This window comes from Hippichthys cyanospilos, chromosome 3 (genome assembly GCF_059441005.1).
Source record: "Hippichthys cyanospilos isolate Australia breed blue-spotted pipefish chromosome 3, RoL_Hcya_1.0, whole genome shotgun sequence".
In the NCBI taxonomy this organism is placed as follows: Eukaryota; Metazoa; Chordata; class Actinopteri; order Syngnathiformes; family Syngnathidae; genus Hippichthys; species Hippichthys cyanospilos.
In genome coordinates, this window is record NC_142371.1 from 9,296,897 (window position 1) to 9,318,884 (window position 21,988).

Here is a 21,988-nt window from a genome sequence, read left to right on the forward strand (position 1 = left end):
TTCTTTTGATAGCTCACATATTTTTAATCCACAGCTACATGTGGTGCATTTGACAACTATGCTTCTCCACTATTAAAAACACTATGGTAACATTCTATATAGGTTGACATCAAACAGATTTTTATGTGTTTGTGCATGCCTGTGTGCATGTGTACACAGAGTTACATTTTGCTGATGTGCAAAAGAAAGTGAAAGGGACCATGCAACAGTAATGTGCCTCACATGCAGAGCAAATGTGTCTGCAAAGCCACATCAATAGGCCGATTGGCAAAGGATGAAGGTTTGTTGGCTCATTCAAGTGTGATTCCAAGGGAGTTGTCATAAGCATGCGGTCCTCTAAAACCTTAATTATGCACCTGCTTTTATTGTATTATACCCAACTCATTGTAAAAAAAAAATAAAATAAATAAATACTATGTGGATGGGTTTAAATCAGATGCAGAATGTCTCATTAGGGTGAGGAAATGGATGCGAGGACAGCAAGACACCTCAGATTTCAGCTTGCAGTGCAGTAAACTGCTTTCTGTCAGAAATCACACGATCTGAATGGAACTAATTAGAGAAACATTTGAAGCCTGAATAAAAGTAGGATTTACCAAAACAACAACAAAAAAGACATTGGGCAGCTAACGATTTGTTGTGGGGAATGGTGATATTGACTTTCCACCATGGGAAGTACAGTAGAGCTCATTAATGTATACTTCAACAATCACGTAGATACACATAAGTACCGTATTTTTCGAACTATAAGCCACAACTTTTTCCTCATGATTTGAGCCCTGCGGCCTATAGTCCAGTGTTTTTATTTATATTTTTGCTAGCCACCAGCAAGCAAATGTGTGTATCTGTTCGAGGTTTCAATTATGGAGCAACTATAAAATAGAACTGAAAAGATGTTAATCAATGGCTGTGCTCAAAGAGTTTTAAAAATATATTATTAAAAAATATATATGTTTAAATTGAATAAGAGAATGTGTAACATTTTGGGTAAATTTGTGACGTGTAAATGTTAAATGCAGTACACAGTATACAGTGGGCCCCCGTGTTACGAACTTAATCCATTCAGCGGCTACGCTCGTAACTTGAACTGCTCGTATGACGGGCAATCCAAACCTATGTTAATTAGTTAATGCGTGCAACACGTGCAAAAACCTTAGGTAAAAACATCACGACTTTATACACATATTAAAAATGAGTAACATAATCTACTGTACTGTTAAATTAAATAACATATACAAAGGAAAAATGACATTTACCTTTGGGGCGACGTGACTTGAGCTGGGTGGAGGCGGAGGGGAGCAGAGACCAACCCGAATTTATTTATTTATTTTCTTAAACGGGAACTTTTGTCAAACTAGAACATATCACCGGCGATTTCCTTCTCTTTAATTCATATTAGAAGAAGCCTCTCAATTTTGTTGTCGATCGAGGTCCGTCCCCGGCAAGGAATGTCTAGCCCTTAGAGGATTGCCGAGCGGTTACGGCCATACTCACAAGCAAGGTTAACCATGCGTGCGCCTCCTTCGTATTTTTTTTTTATTATCTCCTGCTTCGTTTCTATTGTCATCATCCTCTTCTTCCTTTACCGCGACTAGCAATTTTAGAAGCCATGTCTAACAGATAAAGTTTGCAAAGTCTTCACAACATTCCTTCCTTCCGTTTTTGACTGATTTTCTCTCCTTCCTTCCGTCCTGACCAGCTGTGCCATCAAGCTAGATGAAGGCGTTCGAACAATAGCATCTCTGTGACTGACACTGTGACTGTAACAGTGACTGTGACATTGTAAGAGCAATAGCATATCAGCGTTACCGTAACATGCGTGAGCAGATGATTTTGTTAATGTAGCAAAGCGAAATCAATTGTACGTACACATTGACTGGCAATGGGTGGTGAAATCATAGTTAAAACCATCTCGAATTTACACACTTATTAAAAATTTGTACCATAATCTACTATACAGATAAATTAATTAACATGGATATACAAAGGATAAATGACATTTTCCTCTGGGGCGACGTGACTTGAGCTGAGTGGAGACGGAGGTGAGCAGAGACCAACCCGCAGAATTTATTTATTTATTTTCTTAAACAAGAACTTTTCTCAAACTAAAACATATCACCGGCGATTTCCTTCTCTTTAATCCATAATAGAAGAAGCCTCTCCATTTTGTTGTCGAGCGAGGTCCGTCCCCCGGCAAGGAAAGTCTTGCCCTTAGAAGACTGCCGAGCGGTTCCGTCCATACTCACGAGCAAGGTTAACTATGCATGCGCCTCTTTCGGATTTTTTTTATTATCTCCTGCTTGGTTTCTATTGTCATCATCCTCTTACTTCTTCCTTTACCGCCACTTGCAATTTTAGAAGCCATGTCTAACAGACAAAGTTTGCAAAGTCTTCACAACATTCCTTCCTTCCGTTTCTCACTCATTTTCTCTCCTTCCTTCCATCCCGACCAGCTGTGCCATCAAGCTAGATAAAGGCGTTCGGCCAATAGCATATCGGCATTTCTGTGATTGACGTGACGCCGGCCAATAGCATCTCCGTGAGTGAGACCGGGACTGTGACCTTAATCGACCAATAGCATATTGGCATCTCCGTGACTGACTCCGTGACTGACACCGTGACTGAGACAGTGACTGTGACATTGTAAGAGCAATAGCGTTCAACGTTGCCTTGATGAGCGTCAACTTCTGATTTAGATGACGTAGCAAAGCGAAAATAAATGTACAAATACAATGGCCGGCATGTCATATTGTTCGTAAGACGGAAGGTTTGTGCGTAAGTGGGGGACAAAAAACTCTGCGGTCCACGCTCGTAAGTCGAAATGTTCGTAAAAGAGGGTGTTTGTAAACCGGGGGCCGACTGTATATGGTTTTATTTACGTATTTATGATCGTATATATGAATTATGAGCAATGTGTTTTTATGTTCACTAAAATAATCTATCAAACAAAGGAAGCTAAAAAAAAGATGCTATTGAAGTATTGATTTTAATTTTGAGCTGCTAATTAACTAACAGTATTCTGTTAGTGTTGAAAATATCCATCCATCCACTTTCTATAAATATGTTGGGACTAAACATGCAGGCATGTTCAGTCTGGTAAAGATAGGAGGATGCTGTTGGCATACAATTACAAAAAAAACAACATTTTTTATATATATATATATATATATATATATATATATATATATATATATATATATATATATGTATATATATATATATATATATATATATATATATATATATATATATCCATATATATATATATATATATATATATATATATATATATATATATATATATATATATATATATATATATATATATATATATATAAACTTATATAAAACTTATATAAACGTATATATAAACTTCCATGTACAAATCTTTTGGCAAATCTTTTTGCAGAAATATCTCATGTTATTGCCTGCATCTTATATTCCAGTGCGGCTTATCTGTGACACAAAACATTTTTTGCTCATATTTTGCTGCTGCGGCTTATATACCGGTGCAGCTTATAGCCCGGAAAAAAAGGTAGTCACATAATCATTCAAGTCTACAAATTCTCTAAGAACATGTAGGCAATAAAAAATATGTTGAGAGAGGAAATTAAAATTAGTCAGGATTTGTGGAGAACAAGGCATCTGAATTATTTCGACGCTAAGTCCCATTTCTAAACTTTTTCTCTGCTGGTGCTATGACAAAATCATATGCCAAATAGCAGGAAAACCAACTTTCAAGACTCCCAAAATGCTGGACTCAGTTTTTAATGACTGACACAATTTGTTTTCCTCTCTTCTGCGCCAGTCCGAATCAGGCAAAACAGGGCATGGTGTTTTGCAAAAGGTATGACTCAAGAGTTAGGGCCACTAAAACAGCAGTGGCACTATTGCCTAATATGTTTCCTCTTTTGGCTAAATGAAATGTGAAAATGAAATGGAAAACAAGATGCTTTTCGCCATTAAAATGAATGAGTGAACTCTAAAAGGATGTGCGAATTAACAATAGTGACTCACAAAATAACCTACTGAATTTTTCTCATATTGACTTTCGACTGATCCAATCCTAGCTCAGGTCTGGTTTGAGATTCATTCTTCCATTTTCAATATCAAACACTTGAGTATGTCTATCCCTATATATTCCTAGTGCACCTTGGAATATAAATTATCATACAGGCTAATGGTTCCCGACCATGCTGTGGTCATGACATTTAGAGAATTACTGCTGCTTTGAATAGGCTGTAGCTTCTACCAACAATCATTCAAAAATGTACTTCCCTATGAGGAAATGACAGTTTTAAAACATACACAATGCTTTTATGCCAAAACTGCTACTGTTGCGCATACTGCAGATGTGTGAAATAAAGAGAGCAATACCAATGCTTGAGAGAGGCACTACTAAACCAAAGTCCAATTCCTGAACTGCGAGCAACCCGTGGTTTCCAAATACAAAAATAAATAAATAATAATAAACAAATAAAAATAAGACCTGCATCTTGGTATGATTGAAAGTATATTGCCAAGAGCAGCTGGTCCAACTGGTTTATACAGTGTCCCAGAATACAAGCTTGGAACCACCAGACATTTTTCCACACTGTTCATTTTTGTTATTACTCATATGCTTCAGAGGACCAAAAATCCTTTCCCTCACTCTTTTAAAAATACAGTAACACGGACAGCTGTGGGGCTTGGAAGAACGACAACAGATGAGGAGTAAGGTGCCTGTCAAACGACTGCAGAGGAGTAAACTGTATTCACACTATTGTATATTCCCTGGAGCAGTTGCAATCTGTCTTGAAATTTCGACGTGAATGTTCAATTGGAATGACAATAACCCATTTTAGTCTACACACCAGGTTTAAATGCCAGGATTTTGTGATGTAGAAATATTTAGACCAATTCTGGCAGCTCTTCACTGTAGCTGTTGGCCTCACACAGGCAGTTTTATTCTCATACTTTCATTAATTTAAGAGGGAAATCAAGTTCTTGGTTTCTCCACTTGATGAGGAAGGACTTCACTGTATCTCACAAATACAATGATTTGGAAATTCTTGTGTCTTTCTCAAGAATGATAACTGTGAACAATGAGATCCCTCTGATGTGGTATAAGTTTTCTCCAGACCGTGGATTATGCTGTAAAATTTGACTACAGAAATGTCGGGAAAATCCTGCTAAACAACGGAAATATATTTTGTCAATAAACCCGTGATGGGCATGAGATGATTCCCATTTAACATGTTTAATTAAACTGGTAAGCTCTGAATAAAGCCAGATATCCAGTCAGAAGAAACTGTATAATTACATTATCGCAGACATTTATTTTCCCCTCTTTAAAATGTTTCATATTTTAGATTTGAGATTTATCTGGGTCTTGTTTTTGGCATCACAACAGGCGAGTGTGGGATTTTCTTATTGGTTGTAGGTGGGAATATTTCAGGGTGGATGCATTCAGGGAGCACAAGAAACATAAATAAAGTCGACCGGTTTTTAAGGTCATTATTTATTCATTTATTTTCCACTCTTTAAAATGTTTCATATTTTGTATTTGAGATTATATATCTGGGTCTTGTTTTTTGGCATCACAAAAGGCGAGTGTGGGATTTTATTATCGGTGATAGGTGGGAATATTTCAGGGTAAAGTCAGGGAGCACAAGAAACGTCAATAAAGTCAACCTGTTTCAACCATCATTACACTGGGCTACTTTCTCTCGGCTTTTGGCTTATCTTAACCACTCCACGGCAGCGCCAATATAATCCGTTTTAGAGTGGCATATTTGTCAGATAGACAAAACTGATAGTGGCTGTTTTGGAGCCAATGACGTTATCTAAAGTTTCTATAAATCAGTCACTGTCACACCCCGCCTTTGATTTCGAAAAGCAAACATTACCAAAATAAAACAGTCAATAAGTATCTGTTCTTGTTTTCCAATTCAAAAAAAAAAAAAAAAAAAACATCAGAAACCACTATAAAAAAAAAAAAAAAAAAAAAAACATCAGAAACCACTATTCAAATCAATTTGGATCCTGTCATCAAAGTTAAGTTAACAGAATGACAGGCAAAGATTTAAAATCAATGGATCAATTGTATAAATTCAATAACAAGAAGAAATGTGTTTTGACTAAGTTTTGACTGATACCATCATACAAATAAAGAGTCTTGAACCAGTTATGCAATTTAACATTCAGTGGATACCAAAACCTGGATTGGGAATATAATTCAATATAAATCAAAGCTTTTGTCTGATACACAGATTGTGGACATACATATATGTTACACATCAAATTAATGTAGTCATTTTAAACTAAGAACAATTTTTGTCCAGGGTGCAAGAACTTATAAGTTTTCTTTGAGTGTGAGTGCACTGGTTGCAAACCAATTGCATATTGAAAATTGTCATATTAGTTGTATAAAACCCACACATGTATTAAATATACTAAAAACATAAAATATAATTACCTATATATAAATAGATATTCTATAATAAGCCCTATACAGTAAAACATTTGCTGATTCAGATTACCCATTTTATCATGTAGCCAATTAATGACACAGACTCCAATGTAAAATCATTCTATCAAATAATTCATGCCATTTTACAAGGGCCAAGGACAATCATGACCTCTAGTTAACAAACCTAACAATTGTGTATTTGAATAAATTGGAAAAATCCGATGATGAAGCAGCTACATTTCAGGTCATTTTTCAAAATTTACTGTTCCCCAGTGTCAAACATCTTCCATCTGTGCATTTTTCAGTCATCTTTCCTGTAACAACTAAACTAAGAAACAGTAGAGTGAAACTCACCCCCCCTTTTCCCCATAACTCCCGGTCTCACATACACATGGCACATACACACGCACGCACATGCACACACGTGCACACGTGCACACACCTACACACACACCCACACACGAACGAACACACACACACACACACCATCTGGAGCACCCTTGACCTAACCCACATGAACACACACATTCTCAGGAGAGAGCTTCATTACACAGGGATTACTAAAAGAAATGTTTTAATCAAGTTGTGCAGACAGCTGCAGATCGCAAGGCGAGAAAATGGCAATGACGTGGTTCATCAGGCGTTAAAGGAGAACATATCAAGAGGCCTGTGTATAAAGCATGTGTTTAGAATGGTGCATGTAGCTTCCTGCCGCTGTCTAACATGTCCAGCTGTGGAGGACGTGCGGGTCATTATTAGGAAAAGAATTATCATCACAGTTAGATTTTCAAGTTTTACTCACAGCAGCTATAAATCATGTCACAGTGAAATGGCAAATACAGCAGAGTAATTGTGTTTGGTATTATTTTGGGGCAGAAGACAGAAATTGGAAATGGACTATAGCGCAGCAAAAATTGGATAGACTTGTTGGAAGCAGTGGAGCAGCAACAAAGTTTGAGGAATTGTGGGGAGGAGAGTGGAATGCACACCACAGTGATAATCCATTCAGAATTGATAATCCATCTACCCTTCCCCATTTCCCACTGTTTTCCCTCCCCCAAGCTTCATTTCTACAATGACTGATTCAGACATTAATCGCGTTTTAGACAGAAAGAAAAAAAATCAACACTTGCTCTTGCTTTTACCATATTGTATGCAGCTCTAACAAAACCATGGTACTGTAAAATTGAAAATTCAAACTCAATTTAACTCTTGGGCGAAAAGCAAAATGTTAACATAGCATATACTGTACACTAGTTTTGAGTTATCAATCAATGTTGATGCAATGTTGCTTTTTTACTATGGGTACTAAAAAGGCTTTACGCTGATTGCTCATTTGCCTGTTGATGATACAGTATCAAAAGCAAATTTGGGTTCAGTGACTTGCTTAAGGACACCTCGACATGGTCACTATGGTTGGGGGATTTGACCATGCTGCCACTGAGAGATTATGAGCATCTTCCTCCTGTACAAGCATTAACTGATTTAGTATCTTGATTCATTCGCATTATGTTTCTGCTGTTGCTAATTACTTGCCCAACAAGGGACAGAAACAAATTCCAAACTTTCCTTGATCAATTATCATACAAATACATGTTCTCCTTGCGATCACTTGTCAATTGAAGTATATTTGCTAAACATGACAACTCTGTGTGGCATGCATCCCCTGGTACTCGATTTCGCTTGCAGACATAGATCAAGAGCTACTACCCTTGGCTAACTATGAACAGAAGTAATGAGGCATTACAATCACACCACAAGGTTCATGCCTCAGATGCCTCAAGGAGAGTTCGTAAATCTCCACATGAGCTAATCTAGAGTCTAGACTACTGGTCCAGACATAGTAATGGACTTTTCAACTTCACATAACTTCAAGATGTGTTAAAAACAGAATAAACAATTGACAATGCAATATGAGTTATAACAAGAATTGGGTACCAAGGGAAAAGAAACTCTCATTTCATTCGGAAACATTAACGGGGCAAATGAGCTTTTTGTGGCTATATATCATGCACCTGTAATGCCACATGGTCTAAGAAATTATTCCCTCTGAAATAGACGAGTGCGAAACAGGGGCTGTTAAAAGTGCCACATAAAAGCTGACGTGGGTCTGAATTATAGTCTGCAAAGCGACCAGCCACACTAAGCTGCCGTGGGTTTGTTGGTTAGTGGGGCAGGCAGGCCCCAGACTTGGCCTGCTTCCATATGCTGATACTTTCAGGTGGCCCTGTATATTGCAGGGCATAGGTTTGAGGGAGGCAGCTCCAGTCCCAATGTAGATCAATGCAGGTGGCACTCCTAACACCCCTTCTAATGGCCACGTCCTTCAACAATACTGACTTTTTATAGCACTGATCTTATCTAGGATTACGGTTTTAACAGCCAGAACAATTGAAACTGAGTACTGGTAAAGTGAATATGTTTTGTTAAAAATGTTGTGAATTACACCCCATGGCACTGAAAGCTATCTCTGATAATATAAATAAAATAGTTTGTTTTTTTTAAATGTGAAAATAATGTGAAAATAAAGTTTGAATACTTTTGAACGGTAGTCAGCATCTCTCAGGTCGTTCTAAAAGTTCAAATTGGCACAATGTCAAACAAACAGTTACTTGCACCAATGTCTGCTAAAAATAAATAAAAAGAAACCGAGAATTATGCTATTTGGACTTTATAATGCTATTATCTGTTTTACCAACCTCGTACCAAACCGTGACTCCAAGACAAAGGTATGTACCGACTCATGACATTGTGATTACACCCTAAATAGACCCTATCTAAAGTCAATTGAACTTGTGTGGAAGGAAAAAAAAGATTTCTGAGCGGCTCAGTCAAAGTCAGGTCTTGAACCAAATGAAAATACTGAGGCATGACCTAAAAAAATGCAGTAGTACAGAGAAGAAAACCACAATTTTTCATCATAACAAACGGAGTTAACTTTATGATGCTAAATAAGACCTGATGATCCTATTTAATACATAAAGAACGCTCATCCTATTTTCAGTGAACCCAAACCAAACCACAAAAAACTAGGCAACCTCACCTCTGCTCAGATACTCTGTCGGAGAAACTGGCTGTGCGTTAGATTCATGTTTACTGTTTAACAACTTCTAATACTATCTGTTAAATATTAGCAGGAGCCATTCACATGATGTTCTACTATGCCACTGAAATCAAACAAGTTCTGGTTAAAAAAAAAAGGGTGGGGGGGGGGGGGTGTTTGTATTAGCTTGTAACATTTACAATTTACAACAATAAGGAAAACTGCAGGTTGGTCATGGTGCCTAAAGTTTAGCTGATAAGGACTGTTCCAACCAAGAACTGTATAAATTCCCAAATAACATTGACACGCCTGTAAAGTTATTTTCTTAGCCAAGCTCCACACGATTAAAAACTAAATAAAAAAATAAAGTTCCTCTGCAATTGCTATCAAGCCCTGCAGTACAGTTAGCTTAGAACCATTCCTGTTTATGTCTGAAGACTTCCAATGTCTACAGAATAAATCATGCCTAGTTAAGACCAAAGTTGGCAGAGAAACAATATTAAAGCAATGTACTTTCCCCAATGAAAGTCCCAGGCTGCCCAGTATGAGAAGCAAGCGCCTTTGTGGTGAGACCAAAAGCAACATGAGTTGAGGACTCTTAAGAAAACACACAAGTGAGGAGTTCGGACCTTTGGAGATGCCCATTGGTCAGCCAAACTGAATCATGTAATTGCATAGAGCCAAAGAAAGATTGCTTAAAGTGTGTAAAAAGTTGTGCTAATTTGTCTGTTCAAGCTAAAGTCTGAATAAAAGCAAACCGAACCAAATCACTGTCTTCTTCAGTTTTACCACTGAGTAATCACAATCATATTCTAATACCACCTCCAACATTATGAAAAAAAAATAGATTTTAAATACATTTAGTATGCATTGAATAAATAAAAAGTGATTAAAAAAATATTGCAAGTCTTGCACCACTAAAAAGGAAAACATACTAAAAAAAAAAGGATGGCATTAACGTCACTCTTTTTAACACACACACACACACACACACACACACACACACACACACACGCACGCCCGTTGCACTTTTGTTTTAACGGCAAAGGTCATAACTGGGTTATTATTTCTTCTAATAGAGGATACCACATAAATTAAGGTAATCTGGGATATTTCCATTTCAGAAGTAGTTTCAGCCCTTCATAATAATTGTATCCCAAAAGCAAATAGGTTGCCTACCCTAATCTAAACAGTAGGGTTGTCACGAATAGTGGACAGTGTCGACAACATCAACTAGCTGGACATTGCTCTGTGATCCCAGTAAGGAAAAAGACAGAAGATTGTGTATTTACTTGTACGTGATGATACTACTGGACTGGTAACTACCTACAAATAGATTCTTGTTCATTGTTTTACCAAAACGATGAATCAAGTAAAGCTTTATTTTGATAGGGACAATGCAGTCATAGCTCCAGGCTTGCAGCTAATGTGATGAATTTTAAACAGAATGCTAATTCTGAACTCTGCTCCCTAGTTGGGCTCTTTCACATTACAAAACGATAAAATGTAAAATATGTATCAAATATACACCTTTTCTGCTTGGTTTTCAGCAGAGGTGGACGTGTTTTACTCTTCTCCTCCCAACCCCTATCTCCACTGCTTATATTTTGTTGAGGGGGGGGGGGTCTTTCGACTTATAACCGCATACCCCAAAACAGACCCATTTTTCCCACATATTTGTGTTTGAATGGCATTAATTTGAATGTGAAACAAGAGCTTTTAGAGTTTTAGAGTGTGTACAGAACATCGCAAAATGCCCATTCGTCAAGCGCCGCCTTATTTGACTTTTTGTTGTGGCTGTGTGGCTCATTTTTTATTGTGAAAAGACGGCTTGACTTCTCTCCTTGAGCCCGTGGACGTGTGCTTGAACAAACAGGCATGGATGTCGGCAGATGGGAGGAGAAAGAGCTAAGTGCAACATTCGACGCTCTGATCTCACAACAGTCGTTATTTGGGTAAAGAAAGCTTGGGATAATATCCCAAGATCAGCAAATCGTTTCCGAAGACCTCAATTTCAAACAAAATGGATGGCTTTGAAGATGACTACCCTAAAAACGAAGATGTTTGATTAAACGTCTGGGAGTTAAATGGGAGGAGCTATTTTGCATGTCAGACAGTGATGGTGACTTTTAGGGCTCTTTGACAAATTAATATTCAGCTGTGTCAAAAAAAATGAAGCATTGAAACTTCAAGTCATTATGTTGTTAGTTTCAGCATTTGTATTGAACATTGCCTCGCACTTGTCTCGTCTCTGTCCCTGCTTCCCTCCCCGTTCTTGCAATCAGTCTGAACATGTTCTGGCATGGATGCATTTTGAATAATTATGAATTATGAATAAGGTAAAATAAAGTAAAAATAACAATAAAAATACAATTAAAATCCATACTCACCAGCATGCGGGCTTCTGAATCATCTTCCCATAAATTGCTGTGCTAAAGGATGGAATAATAGGGATGAGAGGAGTGAACCCGCCTGTACTTTCTTGACATGTCAGGCCTCCCTGGAACCCGAAAACCTAGAGAAAAGGACAAACAAAAGCAGATGCTCTTCAGCCCATCTGACACATCTGCATGGTTGCAACACTAAATTTCTTTCCTCTCCAACAGGTTTCTGAAGACAATTATAGGTCAGATGTTCTTCAAATATTTCATTTTATTTTCACTAAAAGCCAAAGGTTTTAAATTTGCATTACAAAATCATTGGTTGTTTTGTGGAGATTACAGGTGCCAACTTTACAGATAAACATTAAATAACCCATATATTATTTGAAATTCAAGACCAAGCTGGAAAAAAATTAAAAAAAGAGCGGCGTAATTTTCAAATATCTTTTCTGTTTTACAGACAGTGGTCATTTACTAAATAATCCAAAATGTATTAAGTTTGCACTCACTAATTAAAAAAAAAAAAAAAAAACTAAAAACACCAACACCAACAATTGAACCAGGTTTAGGACAAGATCATTTTAAGGACAATCTGATCATGTTGATCATAATTTGGCATTTTATGCAAATTCCGTAATCGCTGTAATGTCATAATTTGAAGAGCGATCAATAACGTCATTGATTAGTTCAGCAAATAGTATGTTGTATGAATGTTTTGAAGGTCAACAGTACGCCTTTTATTTGCACCAGTGACTGTTCATTTTTAGAGTTATAGGGATGTTGTCTGCAGCATCATTTCCATATTTGCATTATCTACTGGTGCTGTTAATTACAGTGACATGTTTTTGATAAAAAATAAATAAATAAATTACAACATATTTAAAAAACTTGCAAATAAATGTGTTCTTAATGACCAACAGAATGTTTTAAATATAATCGTAGGTCTAGTCATTAAATTATATTACATGGGGGGTGGCACTCCTCCGGAGGTCGCCATCTCTCTTATAGCTATGGACAGTAGGAGGTGGAGTGTTTATTACTGCATTTACCGCAATGCCTCTAAAGTTACAACAGGCACAAAAATTAAACACTCATGGGCAGGGGAATTATGGTAAATGCAGCAATAAACACTCCTCCTCCTGCTGTCCGTAGCTAAATCTTACACGATGTCACTTGATTTACAATACAGAGTTCACTTGCAACTTTGTGCGTCATCTTTCACGTCCTAAGTGCTTTGCTTTTTTGTTGTTTAAAAAAAAATAAAAAATCAGAGAGACGCGCTGTAAAGCTTTCCTGCATGCCAAACAGAGGAGTTGACTGTAATGTAGTACGGCGTTCCTCTGACGTCAACCTAGAGGGGAGCCCGTAACTGACTAAACATGATAACAACGAAGCAGGGAAATGCCAAATTTCAAGATTTATTACAACAGCGTTCTGTTTTGTCCTCACAGTATTGCTCTGGCTGCGCGTGGGAGGTGGAGACGGCCTGCTGGGAGCACAGACAACAGCTTGGACAGCACTGGCCAGGCAATCCGTCAATCAGCTCATGGGCACTCTACAATGCTGGTTTACCTGGCCAGTCGTGTTCAAGCTGTTGACTGTGAAGCTCATACACGATTAGGAACTGCGGCAGAAGTAGAGCGGTGAGGACGAAAGAGCGCTGGGAAGATGTTACCTAGAGTGCTTTTGTAATACATTGGAATTTCAAGTCCAAACTCTGCTTGTTATCATGTTTGGTCTGCTACAGGGTCCACTCTTGTTCGACGTACGAGGGGCATTACTCTGAGGGCGACTCCGGCCCTCCGTGTTCCCTGACTACAGCCACGGGATGGAAACGGGAAGCGAAAACGGTAAACTTACTGTACAAGGTTTAATAATTAAAGGTTTAAATAAATATGTGTACTGCACTAATCGTTGTCTGAAATGTGCAAAGTATAAATACTTTTCACCTTTAAACAATTCTGCAGTAGAAATGTATAGCTTTGATTGCAGCTCTCCTAATGGCAATCAGATATAAAATGTCTAAGATTTGAGGAGCAGGAGAAAAAATTGGCCTGGCAGAATAAAAGAAACATTTGGCTACTTCGAACATCCTGGGATGGATAGTCTTTGAAAATGATTTGAAACCATTTTTTCGGACTGTGATATGGACAGTGAAAATTTTAACGAATATTTTTTTTTCTGTTTTGGTCATATTATGCCATTTGTTTTTCAAAGTCAGTTGTGTTTCATAAAAAGAACAAATACCAAAAAGAGAAAGAAAAAAAAAACTGAAAAATTAACATGCATAATTCCTCCACAAAGCATTCTGTATGACCAGTCTTCTAACCTATGTCCCGTCAAGAACACTTGCCAAACATAATCTGACCTGTTGACACCAACTAAACAAAGTAGAAAAAGTCGGTAAATATGACAGAAGTCATTGACTTTGCTTACTTGAAAAAATTAAACAAGATACTGACCTAGTTCTCTGTTATTCACACCACACAACAGTGCAGTCAGTTTTTTCCGAGACCAATGCATTCTTTATCCAAACTGTTTGCCTCCGCAATACTATGTGGACCAATTTTGGCTTGTTTAATGGTTAGAATGGAAAAAAAAAAAAAGGTGTGGTGTGTTGCTATAGTACCATAAATTTCGGGCTGTAAGCCGGTACTTTTTTTTCTCAAGCTTTGAACACTGCATCTTATCTGCAGTTTTTTACTACCCACCTGGAGGCAATCGCCTGGCAAACAAATAAAGACAGAAGAAGACAGCATCAAAGTATTGAATTTGAGTTTGAACTGCGGTTTAACCAGCCACCAAGAGGCCACTCTTCACTAGTAAAGGCAAGATGCGTGTTACTGTTGTGTTGGTGCAGTATTCCCCATTTTCTGCACTATAAGGCACATCTCAAAGCCTTCAATTTTGGCAAACACTGATAGTGCGCCTTGTACAGTGCATAATTCACAGGTTTTCCTTTTTGTGGGACGAAAAAATGAAATAACTTAATCACCATGAAATTCTTCAATTTTTACCTCATTTCAGTTACAGTTGTATCTTTTACAAATAAAATTCCGTAGCAATTTTTTATGAGGTCATGGTGGAGAAATCGCGAGGTTGTGTGAAAGTGTGCTTTATAAAATAAATCAAGAAAATCAACAAAACATTTTGATGTTTTTGCTTGCAATTTGATTTAAAAAAAGTAACATTTAAATGAATCATAATTGTATTCTTTTAAACTCTTGATTTATATTGGCATTGACCGAAACAGTCTTTTAATCTAATGAAGTGGTACTTTTTCCCCTCAATCTTCAGACAGTATTTTTTCACATATCTTTATTCTTAATTTCTGATTGTCTATTAATAAAGTTTGGCTGACTTATCTGATCATTTTGTTGACATTCCCTTTAGTGAAGCTCCCTCCAGTGCATGCATAACGCAATCCCAGTCACTACCGTAGCTTCGATTCTATGCACTTGACAATGTGGTGCGCCTTATAGTGCACAGATTACGTTACCACTTTCTGAGTGCATATAGATTTATAGTCCAGTGCGGCCTATACCTGACAAAAATGTATTTTCTGTTAGATTTTTATTGCGGCTTAGAATCCGGTGCGGCTTATAGTCCAAAAATATGATACTTACTACCTGACATGAGTCAAACTTGAATTGGTTACCCATGAGTCCCAAGATTGCTAGTGATGTTAAAGAGAGAAGAAAGAAGATGATTTATATGGAAACGAAGCTGGAGATAATCAAGAAATACGAAGAAAACTATAGCCTAGCCTAGGCTACTCTTACTAGGGAATATGGCCATCACAAGCGTCACTCAAAGGTATATAAATCCTTTATATATGTTTTTATTTATGATGCTATTTATTGTATGAACGTATATTATATATAAGTAGCACTAACCATATTATTTTGATACCAATTTGGATGTTTTTACCTGGGGTTTCACACGCCTTAGCTAATTAACATAGGTTTGCCCGCCATACGGCAAATTCGCGTTACGATCCCAACCGCGGAACGGATTAATCTCGTAAACCGAGGGCCCACTGAACTATTTTTTACACAACACTAAGGTTCCTCATCATTAGGATATTAACTGAAAGCCAAGAAAGGTATGATAAATGTACATGTTGATTGCATCTATTCATTGTATTGAATATGCACCATTGGAACAGCACTCCCAATTTGGTTGTATACCTGCTGTATAATGACCATACTCTGCTGTGTAGGCCATCATTGAAAATGGCATTATCAACGCTATCAAATTTATTTGTATTCTAGCTTATACAGTTGATTGACGGAACAGTGCATGAGAAGAATTTCTTATTTACAGTAATTTACAGTAAATGCTTTCCATGTATTAGTTCGACTTTCAAAAGTCAAACACGATCATAGATGTTTGTACTACTTTCGAGCAATTTAATACAATAGTTGTATTTTGTTTGTTTGTTTGTTTTTTGTGCAGGCATGTGTATTGAAAACCCAAGGCATCTGTTCATTCCAAAGCTGCAATGAGGTCTCTGTTTTGTGAAGAGGGCATCCTAAAGAAAACATTAGCTACAATAACAGGTTTTAGTCGACAACCACACCATAATACAATATATTGTTGTTTACTGTGCGTTATAACAGGGACTACAGTTTGAGAAATCTTTTTTTTTCTTTTTGAAATGGGATCCTTGAGCCTCAAGCTCATTTTGTTTTGTTTTTCAACATGTGGGGGTGGGATAAAGGCTTACCACTACCATCAAATCAAACACCTAAACTCTGACAACCAGGCTCCATAAAACAAAGATTAAGATAAGCCTTAGTTTAGACTCATTTCAAGTCACATCCTGGGAAATGGGTGAGATGTGGCCAGACTGACCTCCACTAAGGCATGATCCCCCTCTCAAAATACAGAAGTGGAATTTGACTGTTTAATTGCCGAATTGGTAGATATTCACTGCCTGTTTGGTTAGAAGGATCGTCGTCTACTGACCGGTTGATTGTTAACCCTTCAGTGACCCTGTGATAAGGCATGACCACCAGCAAACATCCTGCTTTTAAAAAGTACTTCCAAGCTATTTCGGACCAGAGTAGAACACCACAGATCACGAAATAAAGTACATTTTTTTGTAAACAACCAAGATTGGTTCAGTTCCAAAAATCAGCAAAAATCAGGAATGGTTTGTTGAGCGCAGTGTGTATGTATCATGTCCTTCCCTTTAAATAAGATACTGTCCTTGTAATGGTAAAATATACAGCACACTGAACCCCACGACTAAATATTTATAATGACTCGTACGTAATTTGCTGTAGCATACAGATGTGTTAACGTGACATGATAGTGAGAATACAAGGTTTCCACACAATGGCCACTGCTCTTAGCATTGTCAAGAAGTCACGTGGCACTGCCCAGGGCTAGTCAAGGATGGCAGTTATGCCATCCAACAGAAAGTGTTTATTACTGTAATTATAGGAATCTGTAGATTAAAGATTATGATTGGTAGACTCCTGCCAAGGATCGGTAGAAAACAGAAAGGAGTAGATCACCTTGACATCAAATAAGTAACACAAAATATCAGAAATGAACATTGTATATGTGAAACTAATGACTTCAACAATAAAACAGACATAACAACATTGGTAGGTCATAGTGTGAACAGCAAAACTGGTCTTTAGCATCATATTGAAGGCCTGAGAGGGACCAGAGCAGGACTGGTACTCATCAGGAAGTTCACAGTGCTAAGACTTTTATGACCAGGTGGAAATAGGTCATCAAGTTCATTAAAGGGTCATTTGCACCATAACATGGTGGAATTACAAGTCTGCCTAACGTGTGACTTTAACATTTTTCAGATTAGGTGGACCTTTTTTCAAGAGCTTTAATTTTTACAATGTAATACATTATCCATTTAGTATTTTCTGTGTTCAAATCATTCAAGTCTAAGGTATTTAAACATGTATTATCTTAATAAAAACTACACTGGTTTTAAAAAATTTTTAAAAAATGTATCAGAACTAACACCACAAATTGCCCCATTTACCTTGAGGTAAAAATGTGCATAGCAGTGATGTAGCAGGTTGTCAGGAGGCTGGTTGAGAGCACTAACAGTGCTGACCAACTCCAGTGGATACATCGGCACTGAATATTCAACATTCACTCTCTCCACCTGGAACTGTACAGACGGTAAGGGGCGCACTGGCTGAAATGTTGGTATGTTGAGTAGTCCTGGTGTAGTCTAAGAGATGAATATGGGAAATGAACAACATAAACATGATTTCATACAATGCAAAAGTTGGTTGTATAGTATTTTTTTTCAGTAGTATTTTTTTCTGTTTTGGAACACGGGAAAACTTTCAAATAAAAAAAGACATTTCTATATCAATGTGTGTGTGTATAGTGTATGTGTGGTATGTGTACGTATAAAGACTCAAAATTAGCGGTTTTGCATCGCAGTTTGCGACATCGATTTTGGACTTTGTGCTGAGATTCAAGTGTCTGCCGATGATCCCAAATGGTTTTGGAAAGACAATTCATTTGTGTTCAATAGCGCTAGGGTTTATGGGATCAAATCCATGATCTTTAAGGAACGACCATCATGGTTCAGGCCACACATGCTTTGTTAAATAGTCTTAGCAAGGCTTTTATTTTGATTTCTCCTTGACACTTCGGTTGTGTTATGATTAACTTGCCTATCCCAAATTATTGTCATCCTATGACTTAGCTACCAAAATCAATACAGTGTCATTAAATAGTCTTATTCAATTGCTGATTATTAAGGACACTAAGAAACATCTTTTCAGTTACTCTGGCACAAGTCTCCACTAGCTGTTGATGTGAGGACAAGACGTACGGTGCCTTCAAATGCATTGATGCATTAAACATTAGTCACAATATTAATAAAGATAATAATACGTATAATACTATTAATAACAATTATTATCATTATTATTATTATTAATGTGTCATGAGAATATTGTTAAAAAATGTAGATTAAGGGTCCTTGAAATTAGCCTGGAAAAACAAATTCTCCATAAACTAAGGCAATTATTTTAAAAATGCTCTGAAAAATAAATGAACACAACTGATGGTTCCAACCCCATGCATAAAACAAGAAATTCCACCAATTACCACTGATAAGGCACACCGGTGAAGTAAAAACCATTTCAGGTGACTAACTCGAGAAAATGCCAAAGAAAATGCCAAAAATGCAAAGCATTAGTCTGAGTAAGGGGTGGCTATTTTGAAAAATAATTAGACGTCTTCAGTTAGAATCTACAATGTAAATAGTCATAAAAAGAAAGAAAACACATTGAATAAAAAGGTGTGTCCAAACATTTGGCAATTACTGTACGGACAATACAGGGTTCACAACACAATCCTTGCCAAGGGTATGGAGACACATTCAAATTTGAATAGATTCAAACATTAAGAGATCAGGAAACTCAAGCAATTAACTTGAAAATACACAGCTGTGAACTGAAAGTGATTTCAGGTCATAAATCATTATCCACAACACTTAAATGACCGACTAAATACCAAGATGTGAAAAGCTGTTATCTGAGTTACTTTTAAAGAATCGATGAAAATTATAAAACACACTACGTCTTCTTAATGTAAGTAATAATCTTAAGTAATAATCTATCATTTTAGCTGATGAAAAAGCAGTGAATTGGAGGGTGATTTCCAAATGGTACTAAAATAGTGCCACTCTAGCTCGCCTTCAAAGACGGTATGTCTTTTTGATATGTTAATATTTATTTTTTTCTCGAAGGGGTGTGTGTGGTGAGTTCACGATTCAAGCAATCATTGCCACTAAAGCCTTTCCAACCAAGTACCGGTACTACAAATATTTGTCAAATTACTATTGGGCCCCTGAGATGAATAGATTGTGTTTCTTCCAATTGCTTCAGTTCCTTAACTGTTGATGCAATATTTATGCATCCGGATCTAACTGTATAACATGTAACATGAATAACAAAAGGAGTATAATTTTGCACCCACCTTGCCTCCAATGAGGACAGGCATTAGTGTGTGGAGAAGGTTGAATTCAGCCATAGAAACTGTGACTGAGACTTGGAGGAGTGTGAGACAAGTTAGTCTAGTGGGGATGAATTCCTCTAATCTTGAAATCTCTTCTGGAGTGACTGGACTACAACTCTCCTCCAACATTTCTGCACACAAAAAAATATGGGAGTAATTCTAGTGATAATAATCAAACCAAAAACACTTAACTGCTTACATATTATAGGGTGCAGTAATAGTAAAGAGTGATTTTCACATCTACACAATTCCACTGTACAGGTACAGTTTATCACATATCGGAGCTTTTTATACATTACTCACATTTTGGTAAAAATTTGTTTAGACTTTTTCATGAGACAACATTGAAGAAATGACGCTTCGGTACATTGTAGTCAGCTTCATTGTAACAGCTCAATAACACATATAACAACACATATTATAACTGAACATATCTGTAGTATATCTAAAGTAAATGGCTGAACACAAGTGCTTCTATGCAGCCTGACGCCGCTTGAAAAGAACTGAAAATAAGGAACGGGTGAAACTGATACACTGTAGTGTGTGAAAAAAAAAGTGTGACTCGTTTTTGAAATCCTAGTCAAGAAGATCAAATTGATCACAAAGGTGTAATTACAATGCATTGAGTAAAGGTGTAGTGAATTGTTTTTTGTTTGGACATTTTCATGTCTTTATCAGTTGCTGCCTGCAAAAATTATCAAGAAAAAAGTCATTTTGGAATAACAATTTTGAAAAACAGAAGTGCTTGTAAATACTTTGAGTTCACTTTGTCTGATGTAACATTTGTTTGGCCCTTACTCTCAACAAGAGAAAAAGAAAAAACAAACATCATATTTGTGTTTGCATTCCATTTGTTCTGTTTATGTTTTATTAGTTAGATTACTTCCTGCTCCATGGAGAACTGTGCAGAATGTTTCGAAGTGACATGAATAGGCTTGGCAAGCGTAAACTTGAGATTAATTACTATGACTCAGGAATTCTTTTACATTTTCGCTTCGAATGTTAACTCAAGAAAGGAACGATGGCCCTAATTTTGTAAGATCAGATTAAAGATCAAACATGGGGAAAGTGAAAGAACACACTTAGAATGTCACATTAGTCAGTCATAAGACTTGGTAACCACCCAATATTGTATTATCTGTCACAGATGCTATGCAGAGCCTACAAATTTTATCATTTCACTATAATGGGAATTATTGTTTTAGATATTACACAGACACACATTCCATATTCTTTCGTAACATTCTAAGGATGAACTCCACAATGTTGCAGGGGAGCGGATCACACAGAAGTGTTTGTCTCAACTTCCTTTACATGTTCCCAAACATCACTACCTTCATGTAAAGTGATGTGATGAAAGATGGAAATAATTTGTGTCTTTTGCGACCACTGGTAGAACAGAGAAGAAACTGTATTGCATCAGTTCACTGCAGGCAGTGGCATGAGCTTGTTGATGAGTCTAAGGTACTATGTAAAAGCCAACAATGAAAGCGTGGACAAAGTGATCTTACCTGGCTGCAGTTTGCAATAAGGTTCATACTCGTGGTCCATTGCACAGGTGACCATTTTTAGTAAACGATGGACTGCGCTGCTGTGCAATTTGACGTCTAAAGGTCCAACCACAAGTCTCTTGATGGATGCTTCTTGAATAGTTGGCACCACCTCTTCCACATTCGTTGCAGAGAAATCCTGAATATCTACCAAAAGAAGAATGCATTATGGACTCAAAATAACGAAAAGTTTAGATTGCCACATGCAATATTTGGTCTAATTTTCTATGTGCCTGGCCTTGGACCACAATGAGTATCATCATCATCATCATCATGCGCACAATAACTTTCAAAGACACCTTTGTCACAAAACTAACATTTTGTCAAAAATGAGCAAAGTAGGAGGGGGGCTCATTTGACCCATCCCCTGAGTGAGCAATGAGAATCAGCGGGATCATGCTTGGGAATTATTTGATTTTCTAAACCTCCAATTCCTATACTTCATGCTGTGTGTCAAGAATGGTGGCAAAGGATCCCATTTGTATAGCCTTTGGTTTGACCCGAACTAGGATTGGACCCTCAGTCTCCCAGTCTCAGAGTGACA

At 37.2% G+C, this 21,988-nt stretch overlaps 1 protein-coding gene across 1 annotated transcript in view; it reads right to left on the reverse strand.

The window, feature by feature from the left end:
- vps13b (vacuolar protein sorting 13 homolog B) overlaps window positions 1–21,988 on the reverse strand; it is a 298,582-nt gene that overhangs the window by 233,846 nt on the left and 42,748 nt on the right. Inside the window, exons 13-16 of the mRNA XM_088410037.1 lie at window positions 21,406–21,591; window positions 19,856–20,025; window positions 17,895–18,089; window positions 11,885–12,009 (exon numbers count right to left, since the gene is read on the reverse strand). Of these exons, the coding sequence (XP_088266163.1) occupies window positions 11,885–12,009; window positions 17,895–18,089; window positions 19,856–20,025; window positions 21,406–21,591 (676 nt within the window). The remainder of the gene's footprint in view (window positions 1–11,884; window positions 12,010–17,894; window positions 18,090–19,855; window positions 20,026–21,405; window positions 21,592–21,988) is intronic.